The sequence below is a fragment of the Elgaria multicarinata genome, chromosome 9 (assembly GCF_023053635.1).
Source record: "Elgaria multicarinata webbii isolate HBS135686 ecotype San Diego chromosome 9, rElgMul1.1.pri, whole genome shotgun sequence".
Taxonomy (NCBI): domain Eukaryota; kingdom Metazoa; phylum Chordata; class Lepidosauria; order Squamata; family Anguidae; genus Elgaria; species Elgaria multicarinata.
Window position 1 is genome coordinate 90,077,122 of NC_086179.1, and position 22,977 is coordinate 90,100,098.

The 22,977-nt window shown below is 41.6% G+C and overlaps 1 protein-coding gene across 1 annotated transcript in view; it reads left to right on the top strand.

The window, feature by feature from the left end:
- The window catches only part of SEMA3A (semaphorin 3A), a 253,399-nt gene that overhangs the window by 229,434 nt on the left and 988 nt on the right, over positions 1–22,977 (top strand). Inside the window, exons 14-16 of the mRNA XM_063134309.1 lie at positions 4,171–4,328; positions 8,774–8,841; positions 19,483–19,625. Of these exons, the coding sequence (XP_062990379.1) occupies positions 4,171–4,328; positions 8,774–8,841; positions 19,483–19,625 (369 nt within the window). The remainder of the gene's footprint in view (positions 1–4,170; positions 4,329–8,773; positions 8,842–19,482; positions 19,626–22,977) is intronic.

Here is a 22,977-nt window from a genome sequence, read left to right on the forward strand (position 1 = left end):
CGTATTGGCTCTACATCTGAGCATCTACTGAAGTTACAACTGTTGCAGCTTGAATGTATGAGCGATTCTGCTTGTTGTATTTCTGCTGCCATGGCTAAAAGGGAGTTTGTACAGCCTACATTGGCAAGACAATGGCCCCGTTCAGAAGACTCCTTAAACCACGGCTTTAACCGTGGTGAATAAAGCAAAAAGGCCTTATTCACTGTGGTTAAAGCCGTGGTTTAAGGTGTCTTCTGAACACGGCCGGGCTTTCTGGCTTAACCATTGTGGTTAAAGCCATGGTTTAAAGTGCCTTTTGAATGGGGCCATTGTTTTGCCAATGTAGGCTATACAAGCTCCCTTTCAGCCATGGCAACAGCAATGCTGCAGATTTCCCCCATTCTAAAAGATTGAAATGCCTCTCCTAAGACTCTTAGCTACTGGCACTAAGAGCTTTAAGCTAAAACACGCTGGCATTTTGGCCCCTCCCCCCTTTGCCTTTCGCTCCACCCACTGCTGGAATATGCCTCCCAAGAGCTCCTCTGAAATGGAATTCAGTACATGAGCTGAAAGAGATTCAACACCTCTGATATGGAATCTTCTTACAATGGCTAAGAAAAGGGGTGGGTGGGTCAATAATTGTTCCAGGCCAATTATACTGGAATAATTGGAATAGACCACTGTTTTTTTTAGCACTCTGATTGGCATTGGTTCTCTAGGGTCTCTGGACATTGTCTTCCCAGCCCTAACAGGAGATTCAAGGAAATTATTATTATTATTATTATTATTATTATTATTATTATTATTATTATTTCTATACCATCCCATAGCCCTCTCTGGCAGTTTACACTTCATTACAATACGAACTGCAACATAATAAAAATAGTCTAAAAAAATTAACATAGAAAAAAGAAAGCAATGTAAGCAGATATAAAGAATTAAACAATGGTGGTTTTTTTTGTTTGTTGTAATAGACCTGTTCTAAAACAGCAGACACAGAGGCTTCATCATATTCCACTAAATGCCTTGGAATAGAGGGTGCCAAAATAACCACAGTGTCGGTGCAGGTGGGCCACAGTGGGCAGCTCATTCCATAGTCAGGATGAACTTGGGACCTTCTGCAACCTGCATTGAGAGCAGGCACTTGACCACTGAGCTAGTGTTTCTACCTTTGGAGGCAAATATACACACCCATGGGTTTGCTCTGGACTTAGTCATGCATAGAGTAGACCCATTGAAATCATAACTAAATTTAAAACTCATTTATTTGAATAACTGTACTCTAACCCTGGGCATGTCTACACCTCCTGGCGGAGGGGGTTGGATCTCATGATATGCTGATCACGAGATCTCACTCCACACGTGGCGCGCAATGTCCCAGGAGGAAGGAGGATGTCGCGACTGCCTTTTTTTAAAAAAAAGAAAGAAAAGGAACTGGAGTGCAGCCCTGATGGTCATGGAGCGCTTGAAGAGCTCTGTGCCTGGTTCCTGGCTCCTTGCATTTACTCGTGAGGAGCTGGGATGAAACTGGGATGGCCACCCACACCTCCCACAGTGTCGAGATGATCCTGAGACTGCAGGGAAAAAACAGGGTAGAAGCTGTCCCAGTTATCCTGGGGAAATGAAGGGATCATCCCTCCCTACCCCTGGGATCCCCTCTGCATCATGTGGATGCACATGGGATGATCCTGGGGTGATCCCCAGGATAAGGCATGGTGTAGACATGGCCCATGACTACATCTGGACCGAACCCATGGTTTATTTTTGTATATTTTCTAACTTTATCACAACTCTTTCGGAGTGGTTTTTTTAAAAAAAGAAATTAAAACAAAGATATGTCTCATATAAGTCATTGGTTTTGCTTTTGATGATTAAGGAGTAAACCCATGTCTGCAGTTCGAATTCTGAACAGTCCGGCTGGGAACCCCACTGTATATTGGAAGCTTGCCTAAAATGAATGTGTTTGACATGAAATATTTTGTTTGGGGCCGTTTCCCTCGCACAGTTTATCACCTAAAACAACAAGGGGGGATGGGTGAGATTTAAAGAATGTGCTATTATAGAGAAAACTATTTTCAAAACAAAGCTGTCAAGTTTTAAATATATGTATGTTCATATGGTACCAGAATGCTCTGCTTTTGATTATTTTTACAAGTACATTCTTTTTAAAGGAACCGATTACATGTATAATGAGCCATGCATTTAAGTACAGCTTCTCGATCAAAGGCCTCTTTATGTATTCAGGAGGGATTACAAATCTCCCTGATCCTTTGGGAAACAAATTTACAATATTAAAGTTCTCTGTAGCACAGAAAGCCCAAGTTATTCAGGCAAAATGAAGCCTCTAACATGTCAGTCTAGCCTCGAGTGAAGAGAAGAAAAACTAAGACACATATGACAGGCCTCTGGCATGGCATCCTCATATTAAAGGTTTTTGAGAGCACATTGCTTGCTGATTCTAGAGCACTCCCGGCTTTATATCTTAAACGCATTGTTCTTTGTATTCTGTGAAGTTGAGAAATTGTTGAATGAAATGATGAACCTTATGCTCCATGCAGAGCAAAAGTTACAATCAAATCAGCTTTCCAAACTCATCCTTTGATTAAAATGGAACAGAGGAACCTATTTATTTATTTATTTATTTATTTATTTATTTATTTATTTATTTATTACATTTTTATACCGCCCAATAGCCGAAGCTCTCTGGGCAGTTCACAAAAATTAAAACCATAATAAAACAACCAATCGGTTAAAAACACAAATACAAAATACAGTATAAAAAGCACAACCAGGATAAAACCACGCAGCAGAAATTGATATAAGTTTAAAATACAGGATTAGAACAGTGAAATTTAAATTTAAGTTAAAATTAAGTGTTAAAATACTGAGAGAATAAAAAGGTCTTCAGCTGGTGACGAAAGGAGTACAGTATAAGTTCCAGGCGGACCTCTCTGGGGAGCTCATTCCATAACTGGGGTGCCACAGCAGAGAAAGCCCTCCTCCTAGTAGCCGTCTGCCTCACTTCCTTCGGCAGGGGCTCACAGAGAAGGGCCCCTGTAGATGATCTTAAGGTCCGGGCAGGTACATATGGGAGGAGGCGTTCCTTCAAATAACCTGGCCCCAAACCTACACCTGTAGATAAACTGTAAGAGCACAGGAGTACTCACAGACATCTGGACTGGAGCCATTGTGTGTTTCCCATACACAGTGGAGGAAATTAATGAAGCCGAATGGCTTCCCATTTGATCAGGGGGCTTCCAGACCTACAGGATATGTATGGTAGTGTCCAACATTGCCTCAGCATTAATGTTAACCACATTGTGCTAGCATAAATTTATTATTTCTTTTATTCATTTATTTAAAGAAATGTTCATTCAACTTAACAAGCACAACAGACAAAGAGTGTAATTTGCCACTGCTGGTAGCATGTGGCAGCTTTTTCCCATTCCTCTAGTTACAATGTGCAAGCATTGGTTTTTGCTAGCACAACATCATTAGTGCTAGTGCTGGGGCAATGTTGGATACTACCTAGGGTGACCATATGAAAAGGACGACAGGGCTCCTGTATCTTTAACAGTTGCATTGAAAAGCGAATTTCAGCAGGTGTCATTTGTATATATGGGGAACCTGGGGAAATTCCCTCTTCATCACACCAGTTAAAGCTGCAGGTGCCCTGCCCTCTTTTACATCTGGTCACTCTAGTATAGCTCCTGCACCTTTAACTGTTGTGATGAAGAGGGAATTTCACCAGGTTCTCCATATATACAAATGACACCTGCTGAAATTCCCTTTTCTATGCAACTGTTAAAGATACAGGAGCCCCGTCCTCCTTTTCATAGGGTCACCCTAATACTACCCATAAAATTTGCATAGCACTTAACACATGGGCATCCTGATCCTGATAGAACAAATGACTACAACACTTCAAGAAGAGAGATTTCAATCTCCCCCACCCCTGCTTTGGGGGATATTACGTGGCAGAAAGCAGAAGCCAAAATCCAATGAGTGATTCCAAATGATGCATCTGGATGAAAAGATTTCTCCCCCCCTTTTTTTTTTTTAGTGAGGGGTGATATTTTGCAATGGCCAAGTTGCTCATAGAGACATGAGTGTGATTATGCCTTTTTCATAAGTGCCCTTGGAATGAAACATTTTTTCTCTTCTTCTCACCCACCCCCCACCCTAAAATAGCAACAGCTCTACATTGGCTCAGCTGTAGGAGTTTCACAGCTTCCCTTGCACCGCTGTGACGTGTATGGGAAAGCATGTGCGGAGTGCTGCCTTGCTAGGGACCCCTATTGCGCCTGGGATGGCTCCTCGTGCTCTCGGTACTTCCCCACAGCTAAAAGGTAAGGATGGCGTTCAGTATCTGCTCCACTGCTCCTTAATGTCCTAGCTGATGGTTTCATCAGTTGCTGAGATCGCATGGCGTATATGAATCTAAGAATTGATGTAGCGATGGCCACCAATCTGGATGGCTTCAAAAGGGGGTTGGATAAATTCCTGGAGGAGAAGGCTATCCATGGCTACTAGCCCTGACAGTTGTGTGCTATCTCCAGTATTCGAGGCAATAAGCCTGTGTGCAACATTTGCTGGGGAACATGGGTAGGAGGGTGCTCTTGCACCATGTCCTGCTTGTTCATCCCTGGCCAATAGCTGGTTGGCCACTGTGCGAACAGAATGCTGGACTAGATGGACCCTTGGTCTGCTACAGCATGGAACTTCTTATGTTCTTAGATTAGACCAAGGGCCTAACTTCCAGTATTGTGGCTAGAAGATGAACCTGGAAGCTTGGAAGCAGAACATGGAGGCCAGAACATGGAAGTCATGTTTGGTATTCAGGGATAAATTGCTTCAGTACATGGGGGGTCCATTTAGCTCTCACACCTAATAGCCATCAATAGTTTTACTGCTTTTAAATTATATGTTGTTTTAACTTGGTTTATGGTTTAATTTGTTTTTAGCTGTGTATATTTACTGTTTTATACTACCCTATTTCTTCGATTCTAAGACTCACTTTTTCCCCCATATAAACATCTCTAAAAATGGGGTGCGTGTTAGAATCGCGGGTGCGTCTTAGGTTTTTTTTTTCTGTTGGTGGTACTGAAATTAGTGTGCGTCTTACAATCGATGGTGTCTTACAATCGAAGAAATACGGTATATGCTTTTATCTGTACACTGCCCTGAGATCTTATTGATATAGGGCAGGATATAAATGTTTTAAATAATAAATAAATAAATAAATAAATAAATAATAGACTAATTGTTCCAGGAATTAGTTCATTGCTGTTTCTTTTTTAAGCCAATTAAGCTAGTAGTGAAAATTTAAATATCTGAATGGTCATTTGGCTGTGTCACACATTAATCTTTCTATGCTTTGGTACATCAAAACCATAATAGACATCAGATAGCTGTAAATCCACAACCTAGAACATAAGAAATAAGAGGAGCCATGCTGGACCAGAACAAGGATCCATTTAGTCCAGCATTCTGTTCACACAGTGACCAGCTAAAACATTATGATATTAAAACAGAAGCAATTAAAACAAAGCTGGGCTCCACATATGTTCTAATAAATTTAGGGGCTTTCCTTATTTGAAGGGTGGGGTCTACCCTCCTACGCTGATATGAAGGATTGGATCCAGGCTAAGTTAGACACACCTTAGTCCCATTGAAATAAGTTGGACAAATTACTTCTGCCTAACTTAATTCCATTCAAAATAAAGGTTGGTCTTAAGCAAATTTCCAAAATCCATATAAGTGCAATTTTCTTTCTTTATTAGGCCAGCTAAAAAATCACCCAAACTGTGCAAGCTTTTGAGATCTCCTGATCTCTTCATTGGGCAAGATGCTACAAAAGGCAGATGGGGAGAAGGAAGGGGGAGGGGGAAACAGACTTGATGCTGAAGTCAAGGGCTCATCTACACCAAGCAGGATATTCCACTATGAAAGCGGTTTATAAAAGGCAGGAGCCACACTACTGCTTTATAGTGGTACTGAAGTGCACTGACAACTGTTGGGGCCCATGAAACAGCTTCACCAAGCAGGATAGAACACTATGAAAGCAGTATATGGTATGTGTCAATGGGCCCCAACAGTTGTCAGTGCACTTCAATACCACTATAAAGCAGTAGTGTGGCGCCTGCCTTTTATATACTGCTTTCATACCACTTTCATAGTGGAATATCTGCTTGGTGTAGATGAGTCCTGAGTAAACAGATGGATTTTAAATTTTCAAACTTTTCTGCCTTTATTCCTCCCAGCTGCCTTCAGGGCAGCTCCATGTGACACCTAAAACCATCTCATTACCTGACAAAGCCTTATTTGAGTTTTTGCAGGCCCCTCCTCCCCCATTTCATTTCAAGGTTGACATTTCATTTCAAGGTTCATCTACACCAAGCAGGATATTCCACTATGAAAGTGGTATGAAAGCGGTATATAAAAGGCAGGAGACACACTATTGCTTTATAGTGGTATTGAAGTGTAGTGACAACTCTTGGGGACCATTGACACATACCATATACCGCTTTCATACTATTTTCATCGTATTATGTCCTGCTTGGTGTAGATGTGTCAATGGGCCCCAACAGTCATCAGTGCACTTCAGTACCACTATAAAGCAGGAGTGTGGCTCCTGCCTTTTATATACTGCATACATACCGCTTTCATAGTGGAATATTCTGCTTGGTGTAGCTGAGCCCTAGGTATAGTTTCTGATGGTTTTAGGCACTGTACTTAACAAAGCTAGAGATGATTTTAGACACTGTATTAGATTTTTTTTAAAGAAGTAAATAGAAGCCAGATTGGGTAGTTTTATCTAGTAGTTGGAGGGGATAAACTCTCAGAGCACAAAGGTCCCAGCTTCAGGTAGTTAGAAGAACCTTTGCCTACAGTGTAGGCTCCCACTATAGAACAGTGAAATTCAGGAATAGCTTAGTTTGGCTCCAACCCAATATTTCTTTATTCTCTTTTAACAAATGTATTTTAGGGCCTTTAATTTCTTTTAGACTTTGATCAAGTTAATTCAACTCTCTTGGGGAAAAGGAGAGAAGTATAGCTGAACACAACAGATACTGGGGAGGGGGTTTATCTCTCTGTGTGTGGGGGGGGTCAGAGTCTTTGACTTTTGCTAACATGATTTCAGGATCTGAAATTCCAGCATTGTTCAGCTACCTAATCCTCTTTTCTTCCCCTACCCCCTTGACTTCTCATTCCTTCAATGTTCCTTTTCTTCTTCGAGTGAAGTGTTCGGCATCTAACGACATCTTTGTTTTCCCTGTTCTTTTCTTCCACTCTGAAGCATCCCTTTTTCTTCTTTCTTCTTCTTTTTTTGTACGGATTGCACTGGGGTTTTGTGCCACTGCTGTTTTTGGTACAAAGGAAACTGTCAAAGCAAACATAGAAGCAACAACCTAAACAGGAACAGCCCATTTCCAATGGTTTTCATTTCTACAAAATGCTTTTTAAAAAGCCGCAAAACATTATGAAAGCAAACTAAGAGAGATCCATTAGAATGTATAATGTCACTTGAAGCTATGTTGCTGTCATTGTGATGATATTTTGAGAGTGATAGTACCAACGTGAATTTGAATGTACCAAATTGTAATGTTCTGACCAGCACACATAAAATACACCTCATTTTGAGAGATGTTTTGTTGCAGATTATCTAGCCAATTTTTGAAAACTGTGCAACCAAGGTTAACATTATTCTACTTATTCTTAAACTTATCAGTTCTTCAGAGACATTAGGAAAACATTATAGCTCATCACCATTCTATCTATACTCCAAATGTATATTCTAATCCACCTCACTGCTCCCAGAATCCTGGGACTTATAGTTTCAGGAAGGTAACGGGAATTCCCTATTAGAAATTTTACCATACTTATAGAACTACAGTTCTTGAATGAATATTATACAATTTTAAGTATAGACTCCAGAGCATTAATGCACAAATCTCTGATGGACAAATCAGATGCTTTGAAGAACCTGAAGCCTTAGCTAGACCTAAGGTTTATTCCGGGATCATCCCAGGGTCGTCCCTGCCTGCTCCCGGGATATCCTGTGTGTCATTTACATGAACAGGGACAACCCCGGGACGATCCCGGGATAAACCTTAGGTCTAGCTAAGGCCTGAATTAGCTAAAGCCTGACTGATGATCTCACGTTCTCAGAGAAGATGTGGCATTTGAGATTTACTGTATATTTAAGAAAGCCAAATGATTGGAGCTGCCTTTTTATGCATGTTGAACTCTCATTGATCCAAATGCCTACAAATGAGACTCTTAATTTAATCATAATCAATGCACACTGGAGGCCTTGCGCAGATTATACTTAGCGACAACAATGTAATATATGCTTGCTGGGGTTGGAAGTTGACTTCTGAATGCAAAGATATTGACAAAAACGGTTTATAATGTTGTTCACAAAAGTAATTAACTGATTCCTTCAAATCCCTTTATCTTTGGCATAAGTTGGGTCACATAACCCTGAATATTTTTCTTTCTTTCTTCTTTAATGACCATGTTGCTGTGCTCTAACACAGATAAATTTAGCAGGTGAAACTTTTCCAACAATGCTCTATGGACCAGAAAACTAGAATATTTTTGTCTTTTGGTGTGTGTGTGCGTGCGTGTGCTTTTCTTTCTTTTTTACAGTGACACAAAATTAGTGAGTGAATGCAATGAACATTTAGTGCTTTTTGGGGGGGGAAATACATTTCTTTTAAACACACAAGATAACGAGATATCTGAAATGGTGAACATTTATCAGTTTTTTCTAACATATTTCTTTTAGACGCACTAGAAGACAAGATATCCGAAATGGCGACCCTCTTACTCATTGCTCTGACCTACAGCTTCATGGTAAGTTAAAGCTCATTATATAGAGCACACATCTTCATTCACAAAAGGCAGGGTCAAAATTGGGTTCAAGACATTGGACTTAAACTTCCAGGTATTACAAATCTATTCATGCTCACTTATAACAGCCTGATCCTTTGCAGGCTTACTTAGAAAGAAGTCCAACTGAGTTTAAAAGGTAAATGTGTATCTGAGTGTAGCCTAAGGGTGCAATCTTATAACACTTTATCTACAATAAAGTCCTACTTATTGTATACAATGGGACTTACTTCTGAATTCCATATTGTAACTGGGATTAGGATTTAGTTCTCACAGATCAGTTTGCATATTAATTTAGGAATAAATCCACTAAATTCGGGAGTTTTCTTTATTTTATATATCCAGAAAATCCTATGCATGCCTGGGAATATTCCTCTTGAACTCAGTGGGATTCACTTCCAAGCAAATATGCAAAGATAGGATTGGGTTGTGCAACAACTTTCTTGAAGTTCATTGTATTGCTTTGAATTTCACCTTTTCATGCCTGAAGAACAAATAAGCTTCAGAAATCTTTTGAGTGTTTTGTTCACAAGTCCAAAAAGACAGGCTGAACGCTCAAGACATTCTATCCATTTTACAGCAGTCTGAGTTCTCTGTTGTGAAGTCAGACTAGCCTTCACCATCCTGATGCTGTCCAGATATTTTGGACTATGAATCCCATAAGCCCAAGTCACCAGTACTGTTTTACTCTGTACAGCACCATGTACATTGATGGTGCTATATAAATAAATAATAATAATAATAATAATAATAATAATAAAGTAGGGAACGTGGGGTTAGACTGATTTTCAGTCTGTGGTTGGGTAACATTTTTTACACACTTCATTATGTTCAACAATTGCACGGATTAAGAGGGCACATGGTGAACAAGTGCTTCTTCTAGATCACAAAACAGGAAGGGCCAAAGCTCTGCTCCAGAATGCATCCATTGCAGGCGGAAGGTCCTAAGATCAAAGCCAGCATTTTTGTTTAAAACTGAGTTTGGGAGAGACCTTGGCATGGCGCTTGGAGAAGCTGCCGCCATCACACAGTAGTAGGCAGTACTGGACTATATGGACCAGTGGTCTGGCTCAGCATGTATGGCAGTTTTTGTAGGTTCTAAGGCTTCATTGCCCAGGCTCCTATCAGTGTGTTGAACTTGCCTTGTATCCAGAGAAGTGACAACTCTCAAAGCAGATGGATTGAATGCTACGGTCATACACTCCTCTATGGAGGAAGAAATGCACTGACCCATCACGTTCCAAGCAATATGGGGAGTCATGGGGCAGTTTCCAACTATGACATTCCTTAGCGCAAGTGACGTTGTGCTGGCGGAAACTAGGTTCTGAACTATGCGTGCGAGAAGAATGAGCAAAAGTTACATTTGTAATTGTGTATTCTGCTTGTGCAACCAGTTGCACATTTTGCCTGTGCAACCAGTTGCGCAGTTGTTTGCACCTGCTGTGCAACCCATCATGCAACCGCCTGTTGTGCAACTGTTTGCACAACCACCTGCAGCGCAACAGAAAGATTCAGCAAAGCTCCACTAGCATTATTTGACTTCGCAGGATGACACTGTTGGATGCGGCCTTTAAAAAACAACTGACTATTGGCAGCCTGAGCCATATAGGATCCTGTAGATCAGTGGTTCCCAAAGTGGGTGGTGGGATTGCATAGGGGGCGCTAAGAGGCAAAGGGGGCGCTCAAGGTGGTCTTTTCCATACCAGGAGTTTTGGTTACAGAAGGAAATTTCTGATCGCTATCCTGCACTATGGAGAGTGGTTCAGAAGCTCCTGGTTGCATTTCCAACATTATATGTGGTGGAATGTGGTTTTAGTGTGGTTTGCCTACTTCTCTCCAAGCAAAGAAATCGACTCCAGATTACTAAACGTGGTGATTTAAGACTCACGTTAAGTGACTTTAAACCAGACATTGGGAAACGGGTATCACTTCATCAAGCCCATCCATCACATTAAGAATTTACAGAATAGTGAGGTACTCTACCCTAGTTACTAACTGTGATAGCTAATATTCTTGCTAAATGACTATCAAACTTTAGAAAGATGATAACACTGGATCAAGTTCATCAATTGTGTTTAATTGAATAAACTAAAAAAATGTAATTGGATTTTGAATAAATATTCAATTAATTGTTACTGTGTTGAATTTTATTGCTATTATCTTCTTTAGTGGGTCGTTGAAAACCGCTATTCTGAATAATGATTTTTATAGTGTAGGGTAGGGGGCACTGGGCATGAGTTTGTGGAACCAAGGGGGCGGTGACCTGAAAAAGTTTGGGAACCACTTCTGTAGATGTCTACTCAGAAATGAGCCCCATTGAGTTCAATCAGGGTTACTCCCAGGCATAGGATTAGATCCTACGTGTTTTGAGTTAGTAAAAATACATAATGAAATAAGCCCACTGGAATTGGTTCCACCAAGCGTTTTTGCACATTGCACAGAATATTTACACTGGATATAAATTTATAGGCACTTGTCTCTCTTCATGTTGCATGTATTTGGGCTGTTTAATCGTTTTTTTAAATAGTTATTTGTTAGCTGATTTATTAATTATGTGGTTATTTATTAAAACGCCGAAACCAGACATAGGATGGCACGTAAGTTCTTTCTCCCACCTCACCAATTAGAGGTTCACATTCCAACACAGCCCTGGGGGGGAAAACAGTGTTTGATGAGTACAAGAACACTTATGTGGCACTGCCCTCTACTGGAGAGATGCCATTATTGCCAGTTTATGCTAATTCTTGATGTCTAGGCAATAGAAAAGCAGAATGCCTGAAGTGGGAGTCCGTGGGCATCGTAACACCTTCCTACTTTGGGGTATTTCGGGGTTTTGGTAGCAGCAGTGGTAGTGGTGTACTACTTCTTCTGATCCCTTCATGTGCCTTCCCCTCAAGGTAGCACCTTGATCTGAATATTGCAGTTTTTCAAAATATGTCGTATCTAGGAAAGGGCAACATTTTCCTCAGGAACCACAATCATTGCTATGTGAAAGGTTGTGTGAGATGTAGTATCATAAATATATGACCCTTTCTTGGTTTTGTTTGGTTATGTAATCAGTGGAGGAGGAATGCAACCTGCCCTTGCATGGCTGCAAGATTTTTTAAAAAATTAACCTGTTACTGAAGAGCTTAAATGATTATACAAATATAACATATATACAAAGCGTTACCAACAATTCCATTTCTCCCAATTCTCCCCCATTTACTTCTCTCTAAAGCAGACTATACGTGGACTCATTATCTAATGTAAAGCATAAAACGGACATAAAAGCCATGCTGGATCAGTTCAAGGGTCCATCTAATCCAGCATTCTGTTCATACAGTGGCCCTTCCACCCATGTTTCCCAGCAACTGGTGCACATAGGCCTCTAATACTGCCTCTGATACTACAAGTAGCATATAACCACCAGGACTAGCTTTATCCTCCATGAGTTTGTCCAATACCCCTTCAAAGCCATCGAAATTGGTGGCCATGACTTTGGGCTCATCTACACCAAGCAGGATATTCCACTTTGAAAGCGGTATGAAAGTGGTACATAAAAGGCAGGAGCCACACTACTGCTTCGTAGTGGTAATGAAGTGCACTGACAACTGTTGGGGCCTATTGACAAATCTACACCAAGCAGGATATAATACTATGAAAGTGGTATGAAAGCAGTATATGGTATGTGTCAATGGGCCCCAACAGTCGTCAGTGCACTTCAGTACCACTATAAAGCCATAGTGTGGCACCTGCCTTTTATACACCACTTTCATACCACTTTCATAGTGGAATATCTGCTTGGTGTAGATGAGCCCTATGTCTTGTGGAAGTGAATTCTGCAGTTTAACTATGTGCTGTGTGAAAAAGTACTTCCTATTATCTGACCTAACTCTCCCACTAATCAGCTTTTTGGGATGACCCTGGCTCTAGTACTCTGAAGGAGAAAAATGGCTCGGATCACAGCCTATTTACTTGGTCCCACAGAAATCAATGAGAACTATTCATAAGTGAGTCACCGGCCTTAGCTAGACCTAAGGTTTATCCCGGGGTCGTCCCAGGGTCGTCCCTGCCTGCTCCCGGGATATCCTGGGTGTCATTTACATCAACGGGGATTACCCCAGGACGATCCTGGGATAAACCTTAGGTCTAGCTAAGGCCACCCTCTATGTCTTTGTCTAACCCCTTTTAAAACCATCCAATTTGGTGTTCATCACTACATCTTGTGCTGTGTGAAAGCTGTACAGACATTTAGCAGCTGACAACACATAGTAGCATGTTGTTTGGTGGAAGGGGGGGAGGAAGAGGAAGAGGAAAGTGAGAAGAAATTTACAGACCTATAGAAGTGGTTCTGCCTCACAAAGGCCATTTGTTCATAAAGGCCTCTTCTGTCATCTCTGCCACCCATTTCTCATGGGGTGGTGAAAAATTCCCTACCTATTGACACAGGATTATATGTTTGACCACTAGAAGTGCTCACTGCTTTTATTATCTTCAAATGTGCAAACATATACTATTCTGACAACATTTCCTTACAATAGTCTTCCAAGTAATTTAATCTGTGGAGCCCATTTAAACACAAAGTACAGCAATGTGTTTTCCTTTTTGCACCACTTCAGTTAGTTTTTACTCATTTAAAGTATTTCTTCTAACCCAGTTTCCCATAATTCAGTCTCTGATGTGGTTGACACAAAAATAAAAATATATAAAACAATTTTTAGAAATGGGTTATTTTTTTCCACTTGAAGTGGTTTTTCCACCATTTCAAGGCCATCTGCAAGTATAGTTGTTACGTATCCTGAGAGAGAAGAAACTGGTATAGGATCCCAATGTCTTGCAGTCTCGCGTCTGCAAGTCTCATTGCTGCTCTAAAGGAGGTTGGGGAGATTTTAGAAGGAGAGATGGTGGATAGGAGGTAAGGATGGGTGAACATCTGTTTCCAACCCATCTCACAATAATAATAATAATAATAATAATAATAATAATAATAATAATAATAATAATAATATATTTATTTCTTACCCGGCACTCCCTTTGGATCGAGGCAGGGAACATTAGATACAAATACACATTTGTCTGTCTATAAGTTAGTTTCATGCCATTTCTGAATTAACTACTTTTTAAAAAAGCATTTAAATATGATTTAAATGATGTATTTTTATATGCATTGCCTCTCAAAATACACATCTCTGAACACCTTTTCTCTCAAAACACGCATTTCTGATACATTTTTTTTGAGCAGAGAACCATGTCTGCATATTCTGGAAGTGTTTGAGCTTGTGGATAACTAAGGGTGAAATCCTATGCATGTTTAGACAGGAAAAAGAAACAGGGGATGCTGGGAGTTGTAGGACATTTTTTTCCTATCGAAACCTTCATAGGGTTGCACCTCAAGTCCTGCTCTGCACAACAGTCCAGAGGTGCAGACCAAGGCCTTAGTTGGACCTACCTGTTAGCCTGCAACGGAGGAGGGAAGAGCTCGCGTTGTGTTTAATGCGAGATCTCTCCTCTGTTAACACATGACGTGCGACGACCTCAGAAAGAGAGGTGTCGCACCCGCCATTTTTTTTATTAAAGGGCCAGCAGTGCACGAACACTTGTGCGCATAAAGTAAGTAGTTTTTTAAAATTTAAATTACTTTCCCCGCTCCCCCCCCTACTCCCAGTGGGCGCAGCACTCCTGAGGAGCACTGTGCCCCGTGCGCGGCTCCTCGCAAAGAATCACGAGGAGCCGGGTCAGCCCGCAACACCCGGCCACACATTCCGTGGTCTTGGGCTCAGCCTGGGACCGCAGAAAAACTGGGGCCAAAGGGGAGGGCTAGATCCCAGGGCAAGGGAGGGACCATCACGTGGACGCACAGGGACGATCCCGGGGTTCACCCCAGGATAAAGCCCCATCTAGCTAAAGCCCAAGTCACTTTGGAATTTTCAAAGATCCATTCTTTAAGCATCCAACGTGGAATGGAGGTTCTACGTCCTTGTTCCGCCTGTCACGTCCCACTCACTCCCCACCCCCAGGCATTTTTCTTGTGGCCTAATTTATTTCCAGCCTCAGATACAAGCTAGGAGAAATGTTGCTGAGGGGGAGACTGTGGGGTGAGGAGAGGAGAAGCAGTGGGCTGAGGTAATCTTCAGCATCCTTTCTACCTCTGCTTACAGCTGTTCACTGCAAGCTGCAGGCAAACATTGGGCACTGCCCCTGTAAAATCTGCTTCTGCCTTGGAAATAAAGCTTTCTGCTTTTTCTATTGATCTCCAATCCCTCACCCGAATAGATTAGTTTCTTAGCTTAAATTAAAAGTTTCCCTGATATATTCCCTCATTCCATAAATGTCTTGGAAACCAGCAATCACAATCCAGAGAGAAGCAAATCTGAGTAATTTGTTTCCTACTTCTTTAGTATCTGTGGACCATTTGATAGTTCATTTCTAAGCATTGGGTGGCAAGAATTCCTCTCTTTTGCCCCTACTTGGGCTTTGATGACTGAATATCATTAAGGTAAAAATGTACGATTACTGTGTCAACATAAAAGCAATTGGCAATTGGCATTGCTTCCTTTTGGCCTGGCAGTTTAGCAAACAGGTTCTGTTTGCCAGATTAGGACAGAGCCAAGATGGCAGGCGCTTTGTGAATTCAAACAAGATTTGTCAATGGATTGCACTGCATGAGGCTTTTAGTAACACATTCTTCAGTTCCAGAACAAAAAAGGGGAATTCTGTAAAGATTTCAGATCTCAAGCATCTCCCCCTCCCAAGCCCAGACACCATCACGGTTGTAAGAGGAGTAGCTGTCTGTTGCAGCACAAAAAGCAAAACAGTGCATGGCAGCTTAAAGACTAAGCAAAGTGGGTTCTTGTTAATGAAAACACAAATTCTTTCCAGCTCATATATGAAGAAATATGTGAAGGTTCCTAGATTCATAAAATGAAATTCTCACCCCGTTGCATGTCCTGTAACTATTAACGCAGAGGAGCCTGACATTAAAAAAGGTGGCAACCCTAATTCAGTCCCACAAACGTGGCTGAATACACAGGAATCCAAACCCAGACTTTTAAGAGCTATGCACTCAAAGCCCTGGGCCTGGATGGATGAATTCTCGATCCTCCCAGAGTGCAGGACACGGAATAACGGGCTCAAGTTAAAGGAAGCCAGATTCCAGCTGGACATCAGGAAAAACTTCCTGACTGTTAGAGCAGTACAACAATGGAATCAGTTGCCTGGTGAGGTTGTGGGCTCTCCCACACTAGAGGCCTTCAAGAGGCAGCTGGACAACCATCTGTCAGGGATGCTTTAGGGTAGATTCCTGCATTGAGCAGGGGGTTGGACTCGATGGCCTTGTAGGCCCCTTCCAACTCTGCTATTCTATGATTCTATGATTCTATGAATCTGTCTGGTTTACTTTCTCCTACATCCATTTTTAAGCAAGCAAACAAACCAATAAAACCAACAATCTCTTTCTATCCTATTTATAGATAAATTAAGGGATTTGGGTAAGTTTTATGGGGGGGGGACCAAACAAAATTATTACTCTTCCTTAGGATTAAAAACCTAACACTATGCAAAGTTAGGCCCATGCAAAGTTAAGCTCATTGATTTGTATAGGCTTAGACATGCCTAACTCTGCATAGGGTTAAGTTTTTAATCTTTTAGGTGCTACAGAGTATATTTTGGACTGGATCCAAAGACCCAGGAGCAGAAGGAAAATAGCTGCTAGCGCCATTCCAGAATGTTTGCGTAAGAGTGCTATGACAGGCCGGTTCCATGACTGTTCTGATGCTTTTGCTCATGGAAGGAGTTGGCCAGGCTCTTTGGAAACCTCTTCTACATTTGGAAGAACATCTAGCACCAGAAATGAGGGCGAAAATCATTTAGTTCTCCTTTTAATGCAGACATATCTAATTTTGAATCAATGTGTAAACCGAAACTGAAATTCACATTTCTCCAAATTTGGCAAAAAAAACTGTGTTCAAAATGCATGTTTTATAATCATGTGTATAATAAGGAAAATAATGTTTTAAAATACATTATATTAGGAAAATTGCTCGCAAAAAATGCATGTATTAGAAGAAATGTGCACAAAGATGGCTATGATTTTTTATGCATTTTTTGTTTTTTTGTGTGGGTTTTTTTTAAAAAAAAAATCTGAGCATTTGGTGTGAATCGAATTTACGATTGGGGGAAATTCTCAAAGTTTAGGACAAGCCAAATTTAAGATTAGAAAAATGAGAAACTGAGAGAAAGCAAAATGGGCAGATCCATTCACATATATCAAGCACAAGGTGTAACACATCCATTCTGTCAACAGAAGATGCCATCTACTTGTGAGAAAGTATATTTGGGTGTAACTCAATGATACGTTGATTATCCCTTATTGTGTATATGTTCTCCATAATTATTGTACATTAGCAATAGGGGTGTGTGTGTGTGTGTGTGTGTGTGTGTGTGTGTATAATGAAGTCTTGAAATCACCTCTGTGGTGCTGGAGTGGAAGTAACTGCCATATAAATCCAAAAGCTATCCAACATTTCTAGCAAATTGATGGATAACTTGAAAACAATGTTGTTACAAAAAGGAAGTAATTTATTTTGCTTGCTTGCTTTCACCCATCCATAAGGTCTGGTTTATTAGCCATGTTACATTTCCATAAATTATACGACTTACACGAGGAAATGATTAATTGAATATTGTTTCCACAAAAACAAGATTTCTAGCCATTAACAGCTGCTGCAACACACAGCAGTGCTATATAATCTAAACACATTTTAGTACATTTTGAAAGCCACATTTTATCGTTTTCTATTAAAGTATTATGAGCATAGACCTCTCGGGGCATAATTAGATCTTCTGACACCACACCCAAACCCTGTTTATTGAACAGTTTCCCCTCCTTTTAAAAATATATTCTTCTTTTTTGAAGCCCAATGAATAAGTATCCTGAACCTAAGGGATACAGTGGCCCATAGTTTTCAGTGAACTAATTACTCTTTTCTAAGTGATTATATACTTCTCACATAATTAATTAATGTCCTCATAGGGTTGTCGTTTCTAAAACATTTGGCTCTCATTTAAGAACAGAGAAATCCTAGGATGGGTGTTGACACACATTTTGGGGAGAGCTCAGGGGTAACTAAGTAGCAGAGGACCTGCTTTTCATGCCAAAGGGTCCCTATTCAACCCGCCACTGTCTCCGCCATTTCTCCTTCCTGAAATCCTGGAGAGATACTGTAAATCACTGTTGACAATACTGGGCTAGATGGATCCAGGGTCTGACTCTGTATGAGGCCAGCGTCCTATACTTCTGTTCCTGACAGTTTACCCATTTATACCTAGAGGGGATCTACACTAGTATATGAAATGTTGTTTTCATAGGCATTGAACGTTTTATTCTTGACCGATTTGAAACATTTACTTGCGTTTTCTCTGTCCATGGGAATGCATTCCTTTTGGCCACACTAAGAAAATACTTCTGTTTTATTTTGCGCGTGAGGTGCCACCACCTCCTATGTCCCGCCTCTGTCCTGCTCTTCCCGCTCCATGGCTGCCTCAACTCAGTAACTGACACAGGGTGCAGTGGGCTTTCTTTTTCTCTCCCCCCCCTTCCCTGCTCCTTTTACTGTTTGGGTTCTGAGGGCGTCAGTGGCTGAGGCAGGCAAAGGAAGCATGAGTCGCTCGCCTTCAACCGAAGCCACGAGCTCCTGAGTTCTGTATATGTGCGCATGTGTGTGTGAGTGAGAGAGAGAGAGAGAATGATAGTGAGGGAGGGAGAGAGAGTGTGAGAGAGAGCGGGATGGAGGGAGGGAAGGAAGGAGGAGAGCGAGGGGGGAGGAGAGGGGGGAGAGAGGAGAAGTGGCTCAGCGAGCAACTCCAGGCAGCGCACCGCGGACACTGACTCGTAAACGGGGAGAGAATGAAAGCGCGCAAAAACAGCACCAGCCTTCCCCAACCTGGTGCTTTCCTGATCTTTTGAACCACAAATCCCAGTATTCCTCACCATTGGCTCTGCTAGGTAGGGCTGATGGGAGTTGAAGTCCAAGGCTTTACAGAAAAAAACGGCTCCAACTTTGGGGGCGAAAATTAAATAAACACGCCCCCCCCCCCCGGAATGTGATTGGCTAATTAAAAAGGAAAGTTAACTAATACGGTGAAATCGGCCACATCATAACAAATACAACAAGCTATTTCAGAAAAGTTCAAAATAAATACCTCAATAAAACGTCAAAACCTGAACATCATGTGGCATAATACTACGAAAGGCACACTTAAAACCAGTAAGACACGTTCTAACTAGACTAGTGTAGATTTCTTCCTAGTTAACTCCATTTATACCTAGTGGAGGAACTTCACATGCCAGAAGGGATAAGGGACTCATGCCTATGAATTCAGTTGTTGTTTCAAAATGTTATAATACTTCTTGTAAGACCCTGTACAGGCAACATAATACAACCACCATGCGCTGCCACTGTGCAATGTCCAGCCACTTCAGTTTGGTTTCGATGGGTTCCTTTTCAAACTTGAATCGATACTCCAAACAGGCAATCCAACACCATACTCTGCTTGCTTAGTTCCAAAGGCACACCAACTTCTTCTGCCTAAATTATATACTTTTCCCTTCATCTTTCTCTGCAGATAACCCCAGTGGACATGGGCTTGAAGAGAAGATTATCTATGGAGTGGAGAACAGCAGCACTTTCTTGGAGTGCAGCCCAAAATCTCAGCGCGCTCTGGTCTACTGGCAATTCCAGAAGCAAAATGATGACCGAAAGGAAGAGGTATGGTTCTAAACGTTCATAGCCTCTAGACCTGAACCAGAGACTTCCCGGTTCAAACTCAGGCCTTAGCTAGACCAGTCTATATCCCAGGGCGAACCCTAGGATCATCCCTGTGCATCCAAATGAGGCACAGCGGATCCCGGGATCAGGGAGGGATCATCCCTGATATAGCCCTCCCCATTGGGCATGCTTTTTCCACAGTCCTGGGCTGAGCCCAAGACCACGGAACAACTGGCCCTTTTCCACGGCTTGACCCCGCTTTGCGCGATTACTCACACGGAGCCAGGAGTTGCGCCCATTAGGGTTAGGGTGGGGAGAGTGGGGAAATGAAATGAAATTTTAAAAAGCACCTACCTTCAGCGCACGAGAGTTCATGTGCTCCTCTCCCTTTAAAAATAAAAAATGGTGGGCACAAACACCTCTCTTCCTGATGTCGTCACACCTTACGTGGAAACGGGGGCGAGATCTTGTGTTAATCCCAACGTTAGGTCTCCCCTCCTCTCCCCCGGAACAAAAGTTAGGTCTAGCTAAGGCCTCAGTCTCTAGGCCTAGTTCTCAATAATCTGTGTTTCAGATTGCAGGTGGGGGCTCATAGGATGGAACACTCCATACCCCACCCCAAATCCCCTCCATATTAAAAAAACAAAACAAAAAACAAATGTCAGAAAGTTTTTACCTCCACTTTCTCCCTGCTGTGCAGGATAATTTCCCAAATACAGGAACATTCAGTTATGTGAGGCCCCTAACTGCCAACTAAAACATTCCATGCCAGATGCGAGTTTACTTATTCAATTATTATTATTAGTCAAAGAGCTCAGACTGATATATTTATTTCAGAAAGAACAGAAAGCTTGGCTACTTGCACACGTTACGGGAGTTTTGTCATCTCCAAAACTGCCAGTCTTCTGGGTGACTGCTGGGGCACTGAGGCCTTAGCTAGGCCTAAGGTTTATCCCGGGATCGTCCCAGGGTCATCCCTATTCATGTAAATGACACACAGGATATCCCAGGAGCAGGCAGGCATGACCCCGGGACGATCCTGGGATAAACCTTAAGTCTAGCTAAGGCCTGAGAGTGGGGCAGTCCATATACACGGATTCAACTGGTGCCAGTTTAAATAGCCAAACTTTCACTTCCTTATGAGGTAAATATATCGGCATGGACTCTTGGATCCTATTGGGTGTAGACAATGTTCGTCTAATAAGTCCCACTCATTTCAATGTGACTACTCTAAGTAGAACTAGCACTGGATATAATCCACTGTGCTCAGCCATTATGTTATTCCAGCTCTTTGGACCAAACTGCAGTGGCATTTATTGTGCTGTTTGTCCATAAGTGCAAGATTTTTCTTTCATAAATCGCCACCATAGGGGAACTGATCCGGATTGCAACTACAGTGGAAGGGAGAAAGGTTAAGGTCCCCTACTACCCATTCCTCCCCTACTACCCACTCCAGGGTATGAATGTAGAGACCCCGTGCTCTCAAATTATGGAGAACAAAGCTCTTTATGTGAGTTCTTAGTATGCATCCTTGATGGTTGTTTGGTGTTTGCTTACACTGCGAGCTCCATCTGAGGAGCCCAAACCAATGCCCATTTAATAGCCTGAAGTTGGGCTATTATTGTACAGCAAATGCCCTGTAATTTTTAAAAGGGCACTTAACCGCTAAACTTTCTAACTTTCTAAATTAGATTGTAAGCCTATGCGGCAGAGTCTTGCTATTTACTGTTTTACTCTGTACAGCACCATGTACATTGATGGTGCTATATAAATAAATAAATAAATAAATAAATAAATAATAATAATAATAATAATAATAATAATAATAATAATAATAATAATAACCTCCATGAAAACAAAAAGCATTCCTGGCCTCTATTGTACAGAAATGGTTAAACGCTGAGTTCTGTCTTTCTCTCCACCCCTCTACTCCTTTCTTTATGCAGTTACCTATGGAATAATACGATTATACTTTTCATTTCCCCAGGTGCTCAAGGGGATTAGGAGGAATGCAGACATCCCACTAGCCGGCAAGGTCCCTTCATCACCTCATTTTTAAGGGAATAATGTTTCCCCTGCTGGCTAGACAGCTTTACCTGAACTGAGAGGAGGAGAAGGGAAGGTTGAATGAATGAATGAATGAATGAATGAATGAATGAATGAAAGAAAGAAAGAAAGAAAGAAAGAAAGAAAGAAAGAAAGAGGAAGGGAACTTAGTAAGGCAATGAAATAGTAGTTTGTATGAAGGACCCAAGGGAGATGTTTCGTTCACTTTACAGCCAGAGCAAGAAGTTTTGTAACATTCTATTTCCAAAACTTCATTATCAGATCTGTTCATTTTTTAAAAGAGTGGAACAACTACTATAACAGTATGGTTAGCATTGGTTATTCTCAAAACCCATGGATAAAGACAGGGCTATGAGCATGGAGGGGATTGGATTGAGGCAACTGCAACCTCATAAGAGAACTCAGAGCAGGGGAAAGGGATGTTTGCTGGTGGGCGGGAGGGGAGGATGAAGGAGAGGCCAGGATACACATCATCCTATCGCCACTCTGGTTCCTCTCTGCCCACCAAAAGTTAAGTTAGCTAGACAGGCTCAGAGGCTGCTTTTTGCAATTTGAATGGCCCTCCTCTTGCCCTGCCTGGCTCTTGCTGGCAGGGCATAGGATAAGCTGAGCGCTCCAAAACAATGTCACCTGATGGAACATATATATACAGAGAGAGAGAGAGAGATGATGTACCATCACTTTTCAGCAATTTAATTTCACTGGAGAGTGGAGAGAGGGCTAATACCCCAGGCCTTATTCTTTGCCTCCTAAAATGGCTGGCTCCCATGTACCACAGCCACGAAAGCTGTGCATTGATATGGATTTTTGTTTCGACCATTGGCAACAAGGGAGGGGTCTATATGACATCATGCAGGGGATCTTGATTTGAACCAGAGGATCCCAGCTGCTGTCCCTTATTGTAGCTCCTCTAAATTCTGATTTAGCGTACAGGAAAGGAAAGTGTTTATTGCCCTAAATGATTTGTAGATCCATTCTGCAAGCTCTTTGGAAATCAAACGGTTCTTTTCCATTACATCTATAAGATATGAATGTTATAGTATCCTATCAGATACATGGGAAGCAGTCCCTAGAAAAGGGAGATACCTGTTCTCCCTGGGATATGCAAGTAGAAACATGTCCAGTCAGCCTGAGTTAGTCCTGCAATGGTCCAGGTCAGCCACAGCAGTCTGTATATGTACCCTGGGGAGAACAAAATCTTTAATGTGGACAAACTATTAACATGCTTGGTTATTTTACTCATTTCTTTAACATGTCAGAAATAGTGGAACAGGGATAAGGAAAC